At 53.0% G+C, this 19,202-nt stretch overlaps 1 protein-coding gene across 4 annotated transcripts in view; it reads right to left on the bottom strand.

The window, feature by feature from the left end:
* Positions 1 to 19,202, bottom strand: part of BRWD1 (bromodomain and WD repeat domain containing 1) — a 2,464,655-nt gene that overhangs the window by 1,238,751 nt on the left and 1,206,702 nt on the right. For all 4 annotated transcript variants that reach the window (XM_078656838.1, XM_078656840.1, XM_078656841.1 and 1 more), the window contains one exon: positions 17,308 to 17,387. In XM_078656838.1, the coding sequence (XP_078512964.1) occupies positions 17,308 to 17,387 (80 nt within the window). The remainder of the gene's footprint in view (positions 1 to 17,307; positions 17,388 to 19,202) is intronic.

Below are 19,202 nucleotides of genomic sequence, written 5' to 3'. Positions count from 1 at the left end.
CGCCGGGACCGGAGCCACCGGCGGCGTCGGAGCAGAAGCACCCGAACCGCTCGGGCCCCCAGACGGGACCGACGGCCCCGCAGGCGCCGAAGGCCCCGCCGGAGGAGACCTCGCCCTCATAGCAATGAGGAAGGCCTCGATCTCCTCACGCGACGCGCCTTCCCCAGGGACCGACGGGTATGGGGTAGACGGCGTCGGCGACCCACGCGGCCCCGCGGGGGTGGGGTCACCCGAGCCCCCGGCCGCAGCACGCGGGCGTCGGGGGGAGTCGGGGGTGCGATGGCGACGCCCCGACTTCTTGTGCTTACCTGACGAACCGGAGGAATGGTGGCGACTCCCGGAGCGCCCATGGCGGCTCCGCGATCGTTCCCTCGACTGCTCCCTCGACCTCCGACCGGACCGGGACCGCTCTCGACGCGGGGCCGACACTCGGAGCTCGAGAAGCTTGCGGGACCGCTCCCGCCTAGCTTTTCCAGTCAAGGCCCGACAGTCGACGCAGGACTCCACGTCGTGGTCCGCGCCCAGACACCGGAGGCAGAGTCGATGGTGGTCGGTGACCGACATCATGCGGTCGCACTCGTCGCAGCTCTTAAACCCAGGCATCCTACCGGCACCGTAGAAAGATTAAGTTTTACAAACACTTGGTCAAAAGACCGGAGTACTTCTCTTCGGATCTGCGCTAACTGGCGCGGAAAAAAGAAGAACTGACGTCAGCGCGCGGAGGCGGCGTCTATATACTCCAGCGACGTCATCACGGCGCACGACGCCGACGACGCGGAGCCGCAGGGGACGCCTGCAGACAACGCCTACCGACGCGCAGGGGTACTGCTACGCAAAAGTTTCCGGATCCAGACTGACGCCTGGGGATATTCTAAGGTAAGGAATCTAATACTAACCTGTTTCTTTCAGATAGTAGTGGGAGTAGCAACCACACCCTACTTCTGGCCCAGGAACGCGCTCGATGGCCCCTTTGGCCAAGAGGGCCGTAACTTCCTCCTGCAGAAGTCGCAAATGATCCCCCGATACACGGTGGTTCTGCGGTGGCATGGCTGTAGGAGTCGCCTCGTAGGGGAGGGAGTAGCCCCTTCGGACGATCTGCAGCACCCACCTGTCCGAAGTGACGGTGCGCCAGTGGAGGTGGTGATGGCGAACCCTGCCCCCCACTGGCGTCACATGGGCCTGAAAGCACAGACTAGGAGGGTTTTGAGGCAGATGCTGCGGGGGAAGGTGTGGACTGACCTCGCCGTTGTCCCCGACTGCCGGGACGGAGGTTCCCACGGCCGCCACCGCATTGGGTATTACCCTGCGGAGCGTGGCTGGCAGCACGTATGGGTACACCCCTTCCGTGGCCACGAAAGGAATGAAAGGCAGCCGATTGCTGGCGCGGGGCCGAGAGGCCCAAGGACTTGGCCGTAGCCCTGGAGTCCCTAAAGCGCTCGAGCGCATGGTCTGCCTTGTCGCCAAAGAGGCGACGGCCATCAAACGGCATGTCCATCAAGGTGTTCTGGACATCGGCCGAAAAGTTGGCGGACCTCAACCAGGCTTGACGTCTGACCGCCACCGTCGTTGCCATTGCTCTACCCAGTGAGTCGGTGGTATCCAGCCCACACCGTATAGAATATTTGGCTGCATCCCGGCCCTCCACAAGGGCTTGGCCGAGTTTGGCCCGTACCTCCAACGGACACTCTGGCAGCACTTCCGCAACCGTATCCCACAGAGAGTGGGTGTAGCGGCCCAAGAGGCATGCGGTGTTGGAAGACCGCAGTCCCAGACTAAGGGACGAGAAGATCTTTTTGCCGTACTGCTCGTACCTCTTGGATTCCCTGTCCGGCGGTGTCGACGGGAATGCGGTCTGGGAATTGGAGGCCTGGATGACCAGGCTCTCGGGGGTAGGGTGGGTGGACAGGAAACATGGGTCGCCCGGTGCTGGGCAGTGGCGTCTGGCCACGTTCCTATCTACGGGCGAACCCGTAGCGGGCTTGGACCAAGTGCCCAGAAGAACGTCGGTCAAGGCCTCATTAAAGGGCAGCAGAGGCTCGGCCGAGCTTGACTGCGGTTTAAGGACCTCAGTGAGGAGATTAGTCCTCACGGCCGCGGCGGGGAGCTCAAGGCCAAAGGCCTTGGCAGCCCTCATCAACACTGTAGGTTGCCCCCTCCTCCGAAGCCACGGTAGGAGGGGAGACAAAACCAGTGTCTGGAGAGGTGTCCCCAAGGTCTCCTGCCCAGTCCTCATGAGATTGACACTCTCGGGTCAGAGGGTCCTCAGACCCCTCCCAATCCCCTTCATCACCAATCTCCTGAAACTCAGGGATCTCAACCAATGGGGCCTGCTCATAGAAGTGAAACTCCCCAAACGACGTCTGGAGCGGCGCCCATCGGGGCCGTCCCGACGTCGGAACAGGAATGAAGGGGGCATCGGGGACGGCGCCGCCCGAGGACGGCGCCGTAGGCTTCACGTGATGGTCCGACGCCGGGGAGGTCGTAAGGTCCACTGGCGACGATCCAGATCCCGAAGAAGGTCTAGCGGCGTCCTGCGGCGCCGGGCCCAAAGGCGCCGGCGGCGTCGGGACAGCTGTACCCTGCGGCGCCGGCGGCGTCGGGATAGCGGGAACCTGCGGCGCCGGGCCCGAAGGCATCGGCGGCGTCTGGGCCGAAGCACCCGACGGCGTCGGGGCTGAAACCCCCGACCCATTAGAGGCCCCAGACGGGTCCGCTGGGCCCGAAGGCGCCGCAGAGCCCGTCGGAGGAAAGAGTTTCCTCATGGCCATGAGGAAGCGCTCGATCTCCTCGGGCGTCGCGTTGAGCCCAGGGACCTGAACGCGGCGCCCGCGACTCCGACGGAGCCGCGTGGGCGGTGTCACCCGAACCCCCGGCCGCATCGCGCGAGCGTCGGGGGGAGTCCGCAGAGCGATGACGCCTCTTGGACTTCTTGTGCTTCTTACCTGACGACGACTTCGACCCGGAGGAGTGAGGCCTACTCTCGGAGCTGTGGTGGCTCCGAGCCCGCGACCTGTCCCTCGACCTCCCGTGGGACCGAGACCTCTTGCGGCGCGGGACTGACAGCCGGAGTTCGAGTCGGGTACGGGACCGCTCCCCCCTGGCTTTCGTAGAGAGGGCCCGGCAGTCGGAGCAGGCCTTGTCGTCGTGATCGACGCCTAGACAAGTTAAACACAGGCGGTGAGGATCCGTGACCGACATCGTGCGGTCGCAATCCTCGCAGTGCTTAAAGCCGGGCATCCCTACGGCACCAATCGGAGTCGAGGACTCGAGAAATGATCAAAAAACGATCAAAAAAGTTAGTCAAAAATTGACTAGGGTTACTGCTTTTTCCAGATCTGCGCTTGCTGTCGTGGAAAAAAGAAGAACTGACGTCAGCACGCAGAGGCAGCGTCTAAGTACTCCGACAATGTCATCACGGCGCCCACGACGCTGACGACGGACGCGGAGCCGCCGATGACGCCTACCGACGCGCAAGGGTACTGCTACGCAAAAATTTCCGGATCCAGTCTGACGCCTGGGGATATTCTAAGGTAATGAATCTAATACTAACGTGTCTCTTTCAGATGTCCTTCTACTAACTGAGACCTGGCTGACCCCAGACTCCGCGCCCGACATAATAGTTGCACTTCCTCCGAACTACTACATCATACATGCGGACCGTGCCTCAGGCAAGTCTGGTGGGGGTGTCGCAGCAATTATTCACTCTTCCTTAAAAGTTACCACTCTTACCTGTATCAACTTGCCAGACACTGATAACCTAGTCCTAAAACTCAAAAACCTTAATACTACCATTTCGTGTGTTCTCTTGTATAGACCCCCTAATTCTATGCCATCCTTCCCTTTTACGTTCAGTGAGCAAATTGCCAACCTAGCTATGGAACATACCAAGATTCTTTTGGTAAGTGATTTTAATTATTGGTTCAACGACCCTTCGGAAGGCCCCCAATCTAGTGAGCTCACTGAGCTTCTTATGAATCTGTACTTTTCTCAACAAGTCCTTTCCCCAAACCATTGTAAAGGTCACATCTAGACCAGATATGGTCCAACTTTTCTCTTACCTCAACCCCAGTAACTATTCCCTGTCTCTGGTCAAATCACCTTCTCCTTAAGTTTAAACTTAGCTGCCTTCCTATTAAGTCAACTACTACTCTTGCTAGTAGTAGAGCAAGGAAATGGAATTCACTTGACAAATCAGAATTCATAAAACATTAAATAATACGGCACTTCTTCCTCACTCTGACATTAATTCAGCCGAATCCAACCTGGCCGGCTGGCTTCAAGCTGCAAGTGACATCCATGCACCTTATAAAGAAATAAATCTGGCCCGGCGCGCAGACGCTCAACGTTGGTTCTCCCAAGATCTAAAAGCTAAGAAACTGTCCTTGCGCCAACTGGAGCGACAGTGGCGTCGCAGCTACTCCTCTGACTTAAAATCTGATTTTATCACGGCCAGGAAAGAGTACTCGGAAGGCCATTCTTGCCACAAAAGCCGCTTATTTTTCTTCCCGCATTCTTAACTCATCAGACAGACCCAAGGATATTTTCTCAATTCTAAATGAGCTGACTGATTTAGACAGTGTTCGTCCTAGGGTGACCCCAACCCAGACCTTCTGTGATGCACTCAATACTTATTTCATCGATAAAATTGTGGACATCAAAGAGAGTATCCCAAAATCCTCTATTAACACTCCCTCTGTTACTCATACCACTACCAACAAGGTCTCAATAAATAGGTTTCCCACTATGACCCCAGAGCAATTTTTGGAGCTATTGGCAAGAGTTAAATCAGGAGCCCCCTCGGACAAATGCCCCCCTTACATCCTTAAAGAGTGTTTGTCCGCCGTTCCGACTCCGGCTTACACTCTGCTGAATGACTCTCACATCTGGCTTAGTACCCCTTGCATTTAAGGAAGCAACAGTCATCCCACTTTTGAAGAAACCAGGGGCCGATCCCACCTGCATGGCAAACTATATGCCAATTTCCTTGCTCCCTTTCTTGGCTAAAGTAATGGAGGCTCATGTCACGAAACACCTGTCCAATTTTTTGGAGGGCTCAAACTGTCTTGATCCCCACCAGGCAGGTTTTCGTCCTGCCCATTCAACAGAGGCAGTGGTAGTCACGGTTCTAGACACGCTCCAAGACTGCGCTGACAGACTTTCTCCCCAGGCCCTGGTGCTGCTGGATTTGTCGGACGCGTTTGACACGTCGACCATGGTATATTGATCGACCGTGTCAACCAGGCCGGCATTAGGGGCTTAGCTGCCTGTTGGCTGAATTCCTTCTTAGAGAACCGATCCCAGGCGGTCCGTCTTGGCGCCCTGGTCGGTACTAAACAGTCCATTACCTGTGGAGTCCCTCAGGGCTCCTCATTGTCATCTCATCCGTTTAATATTTACATTCTTCCTCTAATCCAGGTCTTAAGAGACAAGCAGGTGACGGTGTTCAACTATGCGGACGACCTGCAACTACTCTTCACTGTAGACAACTCCACCTCCTCCATCTCCCACTTTCAGTCTACCATGAGGTTCATCCAAAACTGGATGAACCAAAATCACCTAAAATGAAACCCTGGAAAAACCGAGCTGGTGCTCACAGGAAACAGTGCGAAATACTGGGGCCCACACTATTGGCCATCAGATATGGGTCAAGCCCCTATCCCTACCTCCTCTGCAAAGACACTTGGAGTTACGCTAAACAGTGATCTCTCCTTTAAAACACAAGTGGGTCAAGTGGTCTCCAAGTGTTTTTTCCAGCTCAGGAAAATCCGGAAGGTGCGGCGCTTCTTCACCCCAGAGGCCATTATCCAGGTGGTGATCGCCACAGTGCTTTCCCACCTGGATTATGCAAACTCCATATACCTAGGCCTACCCCTATATCTGTTGAAGCACCTCCAGATGGTCCAGAACCACGCGGCCAGACTTATCACGGCACAACCTAGATGGCATTCAGCATCCCCTTTGCTTAGGAACCTTCACTGGCTCCCTTTGGCCCAACGCTGTTCCTTTAAAACTGGTTGCATAATTTTTAAATCTCTCCATTGTAAAAGCCCCAAATTTATACATAATCTCATCATTAGGCACACTCCCTCTCACAATCTGCGCTCTGCCCACCTAGCCCTCCTCCAAACACCCGCTTTCAAACGCAAGCGCTCTGTAGGCTGCAGATTCGCTGTTCTTGCATCCCGTCTGTGGAACACCTTCCCCTTTGAGATCAGGTCCTGTCCAGACCTCATGTCATTTAGGAAAGCTTTAAAAACATGGCTCTTCAGACAAACATATCACTAATCCCAACTTACTCACAATCTCAAGTTCCGTCTTCTGTTCATCCTAGCGCCAGGAAACCAATTGGTGGCAGTGCGCTTAACAAATATTTTTTTTAAATAACATAACCGGTGAAGCAGGTCCGTGAACCACCACTGCCTGGGCCATTCCGAGGCAATCAGGATCATCCGCGCCCTGGACTGGGACAGCTTGATGAGTACCGCCGGAATCAGGGGAATGGGTGGAAAAGCGTTGTAGGAGAGTGGGGTCTGCAATCCTATGGTCACCCCAGATTTTTGCTTTTTGCTTCACTGGTTTACGACTTTCCCTGGCTGTGGGCCTGCTAATCAGACCCACAGCCTAGCTGTTCTCTCTCTAAATTGACAACCATGTACTTTAGGTGCATTTACCAATTGGTACTGGGCCACCTTATCAGTCCCTGTACAGTATACCTTAGGTATCCAGGGCATAGGTGTACCCAGGGCCTACCAGGGGCTGAAGCATGTATTATGCCACCCCTGGCTGGCCATCTAAAACTGACACAACTGGCTGCATGGCAGCTGGGGCAAGGTGGTGTAATCACCCTTTGCTATAGATATAGTATACCTATATCTAACCCTAAAAATGGACACATATCCTCCTATCAGTCACTCCTATGGCAGGCCTTATCAATCCTGAAGGCAGAGTGCTTGGAATTATGTGAGATAGTGCTCTGGCATGAGCTGAGCCTGTCTACAGCTTTCGGAACCAAGTCCTTTAGCTGTTTCCATGATAACGCTATACCATATACTCTTAAGTGCATTATCAACCTCGCGGTTAAATGCTAACTCTGGTATAACATTATCAAAACATGTCGAGTAAGGTGTCATACGAATTGGAATACTACCCCCTCGCCAATTCTGGCGACGGGGGTAGCATTCCAACCTTCTAGAGGGACACGACATGTATGTAGCTGTAAACCCCGGTTAAAGTTAACTCGAGCCTTGGCATCACAAAATGGATGCTGCCACCACAGACACAAGTCTGACCTCCTGCTGCTGGGAGTCTTTCCAGCGAGGGGGGCTTGGACTAAGGGTTTCCTGCCTTGGGAGGTGCTAGCACCACCCCAGACAGGATTTTGTGTATTGGGTAGGACAGGCCGAAAGGAATGAGACATGCCTGGGGCACACAAGGTGTCCTGTGCATACACCGGTTCAAACCAGTTGCTGGGGCATCCCTGCCCCAGCTCTGGCGGGAAACCGGACAAAGGATAGGGGGTGTAGCCACCCCCCTTCCTGGTCCCACCCAGGGGAGGGACCTAGTCAGTAGTGCAGCCCCCTTTAGGAGAATAAAGGTAGGAGCTGGTCCCATTCCAAATTAGATTATCCTGAACAATTCTACAAGAAGAAACTCTGGACTTCGACGTTCTGCTCCACAGAAGACTGAAGAGTCTCCCTTGTGGAGAAGGAGTGTCCACCCTGCAACTGAAGGCACCATCAAGCGTCCAGCGGCTTCAATTTGTCGTCTTCCCTCGAGGATCCAGACTTCAGAGCCCGACGAGACCCGGATTGCCAGACCTCTCCGACCTCAACTCACATCTGCAGCAAAGCTGAGACCCGTGGGTGCGACGAGACACGTGGGACCGGCCATCTTGAACGAACCTGCACTTCGCTGCCTGCACGACTCCCGAGGTAAACTCAACCAAGTGCTTTGGGGATTGAGAAGCCCCAGCCCCGAGCAGCCCCTGCACCGAAGATCAGCCCTCCAGCTTCCACGAGATCTGCGTGGGGCCCTTCTGCTTGTTTGCTGCTCGACGCGTTGTCTGGTCACTTGCCGGCTGGCTAGTGGCCTCCTAGACGACGAACTTTGAAATCTTTGCTGCTGATCTGGTTGCTCCAGACTGGCCCTTGCTCCCTTCCAAAAGAGGGGCACCCCGGTCTCTCCTAGTCCGCACCAGACGTCTTTTCCACTCACCACTCCCTCCAATTCCGGATCCGACACCGCCGACAGCGAGAGCCTGCGTGGGACAGCTTGTGCCTCCATCCTGGTTGTCGAAGACACCTCCTGGTCCACGTGGCTGCAGAGTCAAGCGTCCACTCTTCACCTGATCGCGACGACAGCACCTGGTTCCTTCCTGGTTCCACACCGGTCACTGGCTAGTGACTTTGAACACTGTCCCCTCTGCTTTCAGGTCCTCTTCTTCACCGAACCACCCTTGGATCGCACCGGACATCTTCCTCCTGGTCGCCTGCAGCATCTTTTCTTTCAGGCTCCATTGACTTCAACGCGAGAACCCGACACACTTTGGCACCTATGCACCCGCAGCCCGTGGGTGAGGTAACGAGAGCATTTCGGTGCTCAAGGGTAGTTTAACTGTCCTAGTGTCCAGTTCCACAGTCGTTTTAGTCCTACCTAGTCAGGATTGTCCGTACTTACCTTTTAACTTGAACTGTACTGTCCATAGACATTGTTACGCATCTCGCGTGTAAGTTCACACTCTGCACACGCGTTCCGTGGGCCTCCTATTACTTACCTAGAGTTAGGGTAGCATGGTCCCATCGATCCTACAGCCTCTGGACAGCTCCATTCCTTTTATCGACTTTCAAATTCCACTTACTTAGTATATGGTTTGTCGTGCCCCTAGGGCACCATTGTAATTTTGTGCAACTTGTCGTATTTTTCGTAAGAGATTGTCATGTGCTTAGCCCTCTGACCTCATAAAGAGTTCAGAGGTGTTGTTATTAATAAATATACTGTTTATTTTCATAACAACCTGTGTGGTGTCCTTTCATCTGGTATTCAAGGGGTTATATTGTGGTAAAACAGCTGGCTTCACATGCCAAAAGAGTTTAGCCTAAGACTGCTTTGTCCATGCTACCATTAGGATAGCTGGTCTATAAGGTTGACTTACAACCAATCACCATTAGGGTTGTTTGGAATGATACAAGTTGATCACTAGAACTAGTGAGCATCATATATCAGGCCAACTTCTCACAAGCGTACAGAAAGCTGTTCGACCAGTTGACCCATAACGCATTCCCCAGCGTCCCCTGCTGGTAGTACCTGGAGGCGAAGTCTCGGCATTTGCTGGTTTCGGCGGTGGCGAACAGATCTACGTCTGGAGTCCCCCACCTTGCGAAGACTTCTCCTAGTACTTTGTCGTTTATGACCCATTCGTGGTTTTCCTGAATCAGTCTGCTCAGTGCGTCTGCCTGAACATTCTGCACTCCTGGCAGATGAGTAGCCGTTATCGTCAGTCCTCTGGCTAGTAGCCAGTGCCAGATCGCCTGCGCCTCCTGCGACAGAGTGCGCGATCTCGAACCGCCCTGCTTGTTGAGGTAATACATCGTAGTCGTATTGTCCGTCTATACAAGCAGAGAGTTGGTCTGGAAGGATGGATGAAAGGCCTTCAGTGCCAAGTGAACAGCTCTGAGCTCCAGGAAATTGATGTGATACGTGGACTCCATCGGGGACCACGTTCCTTGTATCTGTAAGTCTCGGGAATGCGCCCCCCAGCCGTGGAGAGACGCATCCGTCACGATAGTCTGTGTGGGAATGTCCTTGTGGAAGGGAACCCCTCTGAGGAGATTCTCCGCTGAACAGCACCATTTCAGAGACTGAAGAGCATGCAGAGACAGCCGTATCTTGTCGTCCCAAGATCCTTTCCTCTGATCCCACTGATCCTCCAAGCACTCCTGCAATGGTCTCATGTGCAGCCCTGCATGTGGCGTGAGGAAGATACAAGAGGCCATCGACCCCAGTAGAGAAGACACCGTCCTCACTGTTGTAGATGGAGCGGTCATAAGAGCCTGAGCCTTCCGAAGGAGTGATAATCGTCTCTCCTCCGAAGGAGACACGCTTGCTGATAGCGTATTGATGGAGGCTCCCAAGTACTGTATGCACTGGACCGGAGTCGGGACAGACTTGGACATGTTGATGTGCAACCCCAGCTTGTTCAAGAGAACGCACGTCTTCTGGAAGTGCGCTTGAACTTCCGAGAAGGAGGAGGCCTTGATCAACCAATCGCCCAGGTACGGGTAGACAAACACCTTGTTCTTCCTCAGGTGTGCAGCTACCACCGCCATGCACTTCAAGAATGTTCTGGGCGCAGACTTCAGCCTGAATGGCAGTACTGTGTACTGATAATGATTGGCGCCGACTTGGAACCGAAGGAACTTCCTGTGTTTGTGTGCAATGGGCACATGGAAGTACGCATCCTGTAGGTCTATGGCGCAGAGCCAGTCTCCCTGTTGCAGCTGAGGATAAATCTGATGCATCAACAGCATGCGAAATTTCTCTCTGCGAATCCACTTGTTTGCTTGTCGCAAATCCAGAATGGGCCTGAACTCGTTCTTGTCCTTCTTGCGAACCAGAAAGAAACGGGAGTACAGACTGTGAGAAGTTGGCCTGATATATAGTGCTCACTATTCTAGTGATCACTTTGTATCATACCAAACAACCCTTGTTGATGATTGGTTGTAAGTCAACCTTTCAGACCAGCTATCCTAGTAGCATGGACACGAGCAGTCTTCAGGCTAAACTCTAGAGGGCGTGTTAAGCCAGCTGTTTTACCATCACATATACCCCTTGAACACCAAGTGAAAGGACACCACACAAGTTGTTATGAAAATAAAGGATATTTATTTATAACAAGACTACCCTGAACTCTTTATGAGTCAGGGAGCTAAGCACAATACAAAACTCTTATGAAAATACTTTAAGTTGCACAATTTACACAAATGCCCGAGGGGCACGAAAAACCATATACACAAAAAGTGGAATGCGAAATACTAGCAGGTGAGTAACAAGATCCAGAGGCTTCAGGATCGCTAGGACTACACTACTGAACCCTAAGGTTAGGAGCAGGAGGCCTAGGGAGATCGGGTGCAGAGTGTGCACTCTCACGCGGGATGCGGGAACAAGTCTATGGATGCTAGATGTCGTAAAGTTAGTGTTATCAGACGAATCCGACTAGTTAGGCTGAAAACGAAAAAGGATCTTGGCACTTAGATAGTGAACCTACGTTGGAGCACCGAAATGCTCGAGTTACCTAGCCCAGGGGCTGCGGCTGCATAGGGTTCAAAAGACGTCGGGAATCCTCGTTACAGTCTATGGAGCCTGAAAGAAGAAGTTGCTGGCAGGCGACCAGTGATGAAGTTCGATGGGATCCAAGACTGGATCGGAGTTGAAGATGACCTGAAAGCAGAGGGGACTCAGTTCTTGATCACTAGCCAGTGATCAGATGGGCACCAGGATGGCACCGGATGAAATCACCTCGACCAGGTGAGTGGGCGACGCTGGGCTCTGCAGTCTCTCGGACCAGGAGGCGTTGTCGGCGACCAGGATGGAGGTGCGAGCTGTCCCACGAAGGTGTCTGCTGTCGGCACTGCTGAAACCAGGATTGGAGCAACAAGCCTTGGCAAAGTCAAGCCCACGCGGTGGACTCAAGATGGCGTCTGGAGTGGACCAGGAGGGTCCGGGGTGCTCCTCTCTTGGAAGGGAGCAAGGGCCAGTCTGGGGCAACCAGACCAGCGGTGAAATCATCGTGGTACGTCGTCAGGAGGGCCACTAGCCAACGGGCAAGTGACCAGACAACGCGGGAAGCAGCAAAGAGCAGAAGGGCCCCACGCAGATCTCGTGGATGCTGGGAGGCTGGACTTCGGTGCTGGAGCTGCTTAGGGTTAGGGCTTCTCAAACCCCAGTGCACTTACTCGAGGGTCTCTCGGGGGTCGTGCTGGTGAAGCGTCGTGCAGGTCTTGAAGATGGCCGGTCCCACGGGTCTCGTCACACCCACGAATCTCAGCTGGGCTGGATGATGTAGGTAGAGGTCAGAGATGGCAGGGAATCCGGGTCTCGTCGAGCTGGGCAGTCTTGATCCGGAGGATGGACGTGCAGCAAACCGCAAGAGCTTCGATGGTGCCTGCTGGTGCAGGGTGGCGACTCCTTAGCCACAAGGGAGAGTCTTCAGAAGAGTCAAGAGTTCCTTTCGTGGAAAGTAGTTTCAAGATTCAAGATTATCTAATTTGGGAAGGGGGCCTGCTCCTACCTTTATCCTAAGAAAAGGGGCTGGCACGCGACTAAGTCCTGCCCTATGGGTGGGACTAGGAGGGGGGTGGTTACACCCCTCTCCTTTGTCCGGTCTCTCCCCAGCTCAGGGGCTGGTGTGCCCCAGGAACTGGTTTGAGCCGGCATATGCACAGTGAGCACCGGGGTGCCACTTGCAGTCACCTTCCTTTCAGCCCTGCCTACCTGGGATACACAAAATCCTGTCTGGGATGGTGCTAGCACCGCCCCTGACAGGAAACCCTTTGTCCAGGCCTCCGTTGCTGGAAGGACTCCCAGCAGCAGGAGGGCAGACTTGTGTCTCGGTGGCAGCATCCATTTTGTGGAGCTGAGGCTATGTCTGACTTTAACCGGGGTTCACGGTTACATACATGTCGTGTCCCTCTAGAAGGGTGGAATGCTAACCCCGTCGCCAGAATTGGCGAGGGGTTAGTATTCCAATTCGTATGACACCTTACTCGACATGTTTTGATAATGCTATACCAAAGTTAGCATTTAACTACGAGGATTATAATGCACTTAAGAGTATATGGTATAGCGTTATCATGGAACAGCTATTTGGACTTGGTTCCGCAAGCTGCAAACGGGCTCAGCTCATGCCAGAGCACCATCTCACATAATCCCAAGCACTCTGCCTTCAGGATTGATAAGGCCTGCCATAGGAGTGACTGATAGGAATATATGTGTCCATTTTAGGGTTAGATATAGGAATACTATATCTAAAGCAAAGGGTGTTTACACCACCTTGCCCCAGCTGTCGTGCAGCCAGTTGTGTCTGTTTGGGTGGCCAGCCAGGGGTGGCATAATACATGCTTCAGCCCCTGGTAGGCCCTGGGTACACCTATGCCCTGGATACCTAAGGTATGCTGTACAGGGACTGATAAGGTGGCCCAGTACCAATTGGTAAAATGCATCTAAGGTACATGGTTGTAATTTAGAGAGAGAACAGCTAGGCTGTGGGTCTGATTAGCAGGCCCACAGCCAGGGAAAGTCGTAAACCAGTGAAGCAAAAAGCAAAAATCTGGGGTGGCCATGGGATTGCAGACCCCACTCTCCTACACAGACCTCATCCCCTTTGAGACAGAGGTACGTCTTCTATCGCCCTTTTACTTAACAGGATATCGGCCTCCGCCTGTAGCTCGCGCAGCTGAAACTGCGAGCTGACCGGAGGAATTGCTGGAGGCGGGCTGGTGAACCAAAGACTGTATCCATTGCAAACAATGTTCAGCACCCACTTGTCCTGAGTAATTTTTCTCCACTCTGCCAGAAACAATTGAACGCTTCCCCCCCACCGGAGCGGCTAACGGATGTAGGAGAAGTAACCGCTCAGGGCCGAGACCCAGCCGGGCCTTTGTTCGCCGCTGGGGACTGCTGGCCGCCTCTACCCTTCTGGCGCTTCTGGAAGGGCCTTCGGAACTGCTGCTGCTGTTGTTGCTTCTGTCCTGAAGCCTGCCCATGCCCTCTGCCCTGCGCTCCAAACCGTCTCTGGAATGGGCGGTAGGTCTTCTTCTCCTTGGGCTTCTCCAACCCGACAGCCGTCAGGGTCTCGGCCTCCGCCTTCATGCGGGCCATCTTGTCATCCGCATGCTTGCCAAACAGGGTTTCCCCCGAGAAAAGCAGATTGGCCACCCGCTGCTGAGCCTCTGGCTTGAGCAACGTAAGGCGAAGCCAAGCATGGCGTCGCTGGTTGACACCCTGACAGTATCCATGTGCCGCCAGAAGAGACACATCAGCCGCCGCGCTGATGAGTTGGTTAGACACCAGCATCCCCTCCTTCAGAATCTCTTGAACGTCCTCTTTCTTCTCTCAAGGAAGGAGCTCGGCGAATAGCTGGAGGGACTCCCATAGGGCACGATCGTACCGCCCTAGTAAAGCCGTGGCACTAGCCGCCTTCATTGCAGTAGATGCCGTCCCACAGACCTTCCTGTCTGCCGAGTCTATCCAGCGGCTCTCCTTATCAGAAGGGACCGTGGAAGACAGGGTGGTGGCATGCTGCTTCCTTGCCGCCGTCACTATGACAGAGTCCGGTGTCGGATCCATCCGAAGGAAAGCCGGGTCAGAGTCCGGGGCCCGGTACTTCTTAAGGAGCCTTGAGGGAGCAGCCTTCGTCACCGCGGGAGTGAGAAACAATTCCTCTGCGGGCTCTACCAATCCTGGTACTAGAGGCAGCAATGGTCGAGACAGGTGCTTTTTATGGCGTGTCTCGAAGATCACGGACGTCGTGGGCGTAGGCACCATCACCGTGATGCCCAACTTCGCTGCCCCCCTCAGCAGAACATCTTGGAACGTGACGATGTCGTCAACGGGCGACACCCTCGTCTCAGGGGATTCCGACAGAGTCGGTGAGTAGACCCTGGTCCCAGAAGAATCCATGCGGGACCGTGACCTGCGCCTCCTGTGGCGTCGTCTTGATCTCGTCGAAGACCTGTGACGACTCCGCGATCTACCCCTCCGACCGGAGCGAGAGCGCGATCTCCTCGGCTTCCGACGATCCACAGGCCTCACAGGCGTAGTCGACTTTGGCCTGACTGGGGGCCTCGGCTGAGGGGTCCCCTTAGGAGGCGTCAGATATCCTGGCAGTGAAGCTGACCTCGGAGGAACCGGAGGCGGTCCGCCAGCCGGGAGCCGAGGAGGAGGATGAGGCTGAGGCGGAGGATGAGGTTGAGGGTGAGGATGAGGTGGGAGCGGCGGCGGGGGCGGGGAGTCCGCGGCGGAGGCTCCTTGGACAAGGGAGGTGGAGGTGGTGTTGACCTCGGCTTAGGTGGTGTATACACCTCAGAGTACACCGAGCCCGGTGACTGTCCCTCCTTCCTAGGCTGAGGCGATGGAGAATCCCCTATCGGCACATGCCGCCGACTAGAATGACTCCTGGCGCCAGAACTCCTTCTGCGCCTCTTCGGCGTCGAAGAACGTCGACCTGACAGCGACCGACGGCCTCTCGACGGCGAGCGCCTCCGCTTCGACGGCGAGCGCCTCCGCTTCGCCGGCGAGCGCCTTCGCCTCGAAGGCGATCTTCACCTCGACACCGAGCGTCTCCTCGACGACGAACGCCTGCGAGACTTCGACGTCATCCTCGACGTCAAGGATCCCCTCGACGCGGACCTCCTCTTCTTCGTCGACGGCGAGCGCCGACGCCGGACCACCTCTCCACGTCGATAACTCGACGACGACGTCGATGAAATCGTCACCGGTGATCTTGACGGCGGTCTATTCAGTTCCCTCGACGCCGAGCGTCGACGCCGCTTCGACCCTGAGCCCTGGGGAGACGGGGAACAGACTGCAGTCATCCCTCTCGACGCCGTCGTCGGTGCAATCGACGCCGATGGAGAATGGGGACGTTTGCTGGTCTTCCTGCCCCTGGGGAGCCCCCCAGAGGCCTCAGCATGGGCAGAGGAAGTCTGCCCAGACCCACCTTGTGCCTTCAGTCTCCTGTCTTCCAGGCCTTGGAGCCTGATCTTCATCCTATCTCGCAGGGTCCTGCTGGAGAAGCCCTGGCAAATGTCACACTCTTCTGGGACATGAGATGAGGGAAGGCAGATGATGCACACCTCGTGTGGGTCAGACCTGGCCTTCTTCCTCGAACACTCTGGGCATTTGTCAAATAAAGCAGGCATTTTGACAATAAAAGGCTGCCCAGAAACACACACAAGGAAGAAAGCAACAAGTACTTCAAATGAAATACACTCAAACAGTTGAAAAAGTGAAAAACACTAAATAAACCATTAGAAAGGGAGAGCTCAATGCTCCAGGGTCCTGCTAGCACGAGCCGGAAAAAAGAACTGAAAGTAAAAGGGACCTGCAGTGCATTCTGGGATACTGTGAGGCTTCTGGAAAGTTCTCTTAAAGGCACAGTATCCTGTTCTGAGCCACATAATGGCAGCCTATGGGGCTTGTCTGTCCATTTCTTCCTCTCTATCATTCCAGAGGGTTTTGCTGTTAAAGGCAAGGTTTTTCTCTGTGGAGAAACCTGGACAGGCTGTGCTGTTTGTGGTTTTTGGTGGAATTTCTAGATGAAGTACTGGACAGTGTAGCCTGTGGATATAGGCTGCATTATCTGTCTTTACCTTCTCTCTTAAGTGTCTGTGCAGTTCTGCATGTTTTGACAATTTAAGAGATTATTTTTGATTGCTCCGGGGTCCACGCACATGGGCGGGACTATTCACTAGATTATGACTATACACAGAGATCCCCTACTACCGAATCCTTCATTCAGCTTCCCCTGCCAGAGAGAAGCTCATCAGCAGGGGGGCAGAACACAGTCTAGGGTCTACAGCAGCACGGAATGGCAGGCAGATCCTGTAAGACTACACAGTTAGGTATTGGGGGGTCCTCTAAGGGGCCTCCCAAGCCAAGGTATAATGCAACTAACACTGGAATTCCAACATTTTTTATACCAAATATGACGAGGTTCAGGGAAGCCAGTGTCCACTACATACCTTATAATGGCTGTCCCGCACTTACAACGCCCAGATAATGGAGTTTGGGGTTTGTTGGGGTACCTCTGCTTGTGCAGGGTTACCCACACACTTAGAACAATGCACCCTGCCCCTGGACTAAAGGGCCTATTTTACGGCTGACTTATAGGTTTAAAGTGCAGTGGCCTAGCATATAAGGGAAACCTTATATCCAAAGTGAAAGGCGCAAGCATCATTTTACGCAGACTGCAATAGCAGCTCTACAGACACAATTTGCATGGGCTCCCATGGGTGGCATAATACATGCTGCAGGCCATTAGAGAACCCTGGTGTACTAATACCCTAGGTACCTCAGTACCATATACTAGGGACTTACAGGGGTAGCCCAGTGTGCATATTGTGGGGTGTACAGAGTACTCACCAGTCAATTCAGAGGAGAGAGCACCGCCACAGGGTTCCTGGTTAGCAGGATCCCAGTGAACTACAGTCAAAACACACTGACACATGGCAACAAGTGGGAGTATCTTTGCCAGAAAGATCCCACTTTCCTACACTTTTCATTTAAGAAAACTGTTACTTGTATGCTTACCTGGAACTGTTACAAGCGCTTCCCCATTCATCCTCTTCGTTGGAGCCCACAGATCCACTTTGGTCTATTATTTCATCATTCTGGGAATAAAAAAAAACCACACAGATTATTGTAACTGAATAAAGCATATTGATGTCTTAACACTCACACCAATTCCATTTGGCATAAACATTCTCAGTTTTGAGGCATGTCATATTAAGCCCTCAGTGTAATTTGGATCAGAATTATGGGGCTATAAAATGCACGTTTAAAATGCACTGCCGGTAGGTTTTCTCCATGTACATTTCAGCATGTAAAACGCAACATTAAGTATTAGGTGAAAAAAGTGCAGAAATCTGCGCAGAATAACCGATTTCGGAGGTAAGTGACATAGAAAACATACAAACTCTGTAATTAGAAGTAACACAAACACTAATCATTGCCATACACGTTATTTCTCAGGATTTGGAGGGCAGTATGGGAAAAATACCAGCAGATTTTCTCATCAACAGTTAGAATTAGGGTCTTTGCTGTTAAATGTACAAATTTTCCTAAATCTTTCTAGCAAAACTGACCGGACCTCCGGTATATTCCACCAACTTGCATTTTATGATAATTGCACTGGGTGTTTGTATAGGGAAGACCCAGGTGAACAAAAATGTAACTTCAAATGACACGATTACCATAGTTAATATTTCCATGTAGTTTTAAACCATTTCATGGATGTCATTTAGGGGTTGAGGATGCCTGAGAAGATGCTGTCCTAGGCTTGCCGTTTTCCTGGCGTGGCATGGCCATTCGAGCCCAGGTAAGAGGTGAAAAAACAAAGACTATCAAAAACTCAAGGCTACATTTTGTTTTGCAGTTCCTTCCATTTGTCTGTGCTTTGCCCTTCAACAGACTCCTTTAGTTATTGAAGGTCTGGGGGAAGGGTCCGTTTGTGGTAATTTTCCTAACTAATACACAACCAGGAAGTGAAGAGGGATGGAACGTCTGAAACCGAACATGCGTGACAACTCCTCACGTGCAGTTTTCAGACGTACCAAGTACCATGCATCAGGTGTTAGACTAACATTTAGGTGCTAGTGTCTGCATCACTGCACTAAAAAAAATTTGTCACACATAAAAGCGTCCCCAGGAACACCTCACAGCGAGGAGCACTAGCGTCAATGCTGCATTAATGAGCGAGCAACCGGTGCACTAAAATTGTCATGTTCAGCATTCCTTGCTGCCCAGAGCCTCCAACGTAATTAACTATCTCACAATGTAATTTTGTTATTACCTTCACAGCGTTTTATTTCCACTCACTGACAATTAACTGCGGGCCTCTCTGATTTTCCGATCAATCAATCTGAAACTCGGCTGAGTCTCTCTGTGAGGACCGTGTCCTCACGGTAGATCACACACATTGCTGCAGGATGACGGTCTCAGAAGCCTGGATTATGTAGATCCAGACAGACGGTGCCTTGCCTTATTGTTTTCCGGGACAGGCACCACCCCACTGGGGACTGCAGGCAAGAGTGAGAACATGGTTTGTCTAGGTGAAAACAGGGGCGGCGGGCAGAAGCTTTGTGATTTTCCCTTGCCATACTACCCGTCAATCTCATGAGCAGACAACTGATGCCTCGGTCCTGCACTGTACTGTATAGCAGGGTAAAGCCCTTCAATTGAGAGCAGCATTCTTTGCTTTTTATGATATGTGCCCTCCTCAGTTCATCTTCACTGCAGGCCACCAAAGAAAGGGATTTTAGATTTAGCCAAGTAGGTGTTTCGCTTCAATTTCCCCTACCTGATGAACAAGTTACTTACCTTTGTTAACAATATTTCTGTAAGAGACAGATTAGTTAGGGATAACTCACCTTAGAATTACCCTAGGTGTCAGACTGGATCCGGAGATTTTTTTCCTCAGCAGTACC

Source organism: Lissotriton helveticus, chromosome 8 (genome assembly GCF_964261635.1).
Source record: "Lissotriton helveticus chromosome 8, aLisHel1.1, whole genome shotgun sequence".
NCBI lineage: Eukaryota > Metazoa > Chordata > Amphibia > Caudata > Salamandridae > Lissotriton > Lissotriton helveticus.
Note: the sequence above shows the minus strand (reverse complement) of the source record. Positions and strands in the feature narration are given on the sequence as shown.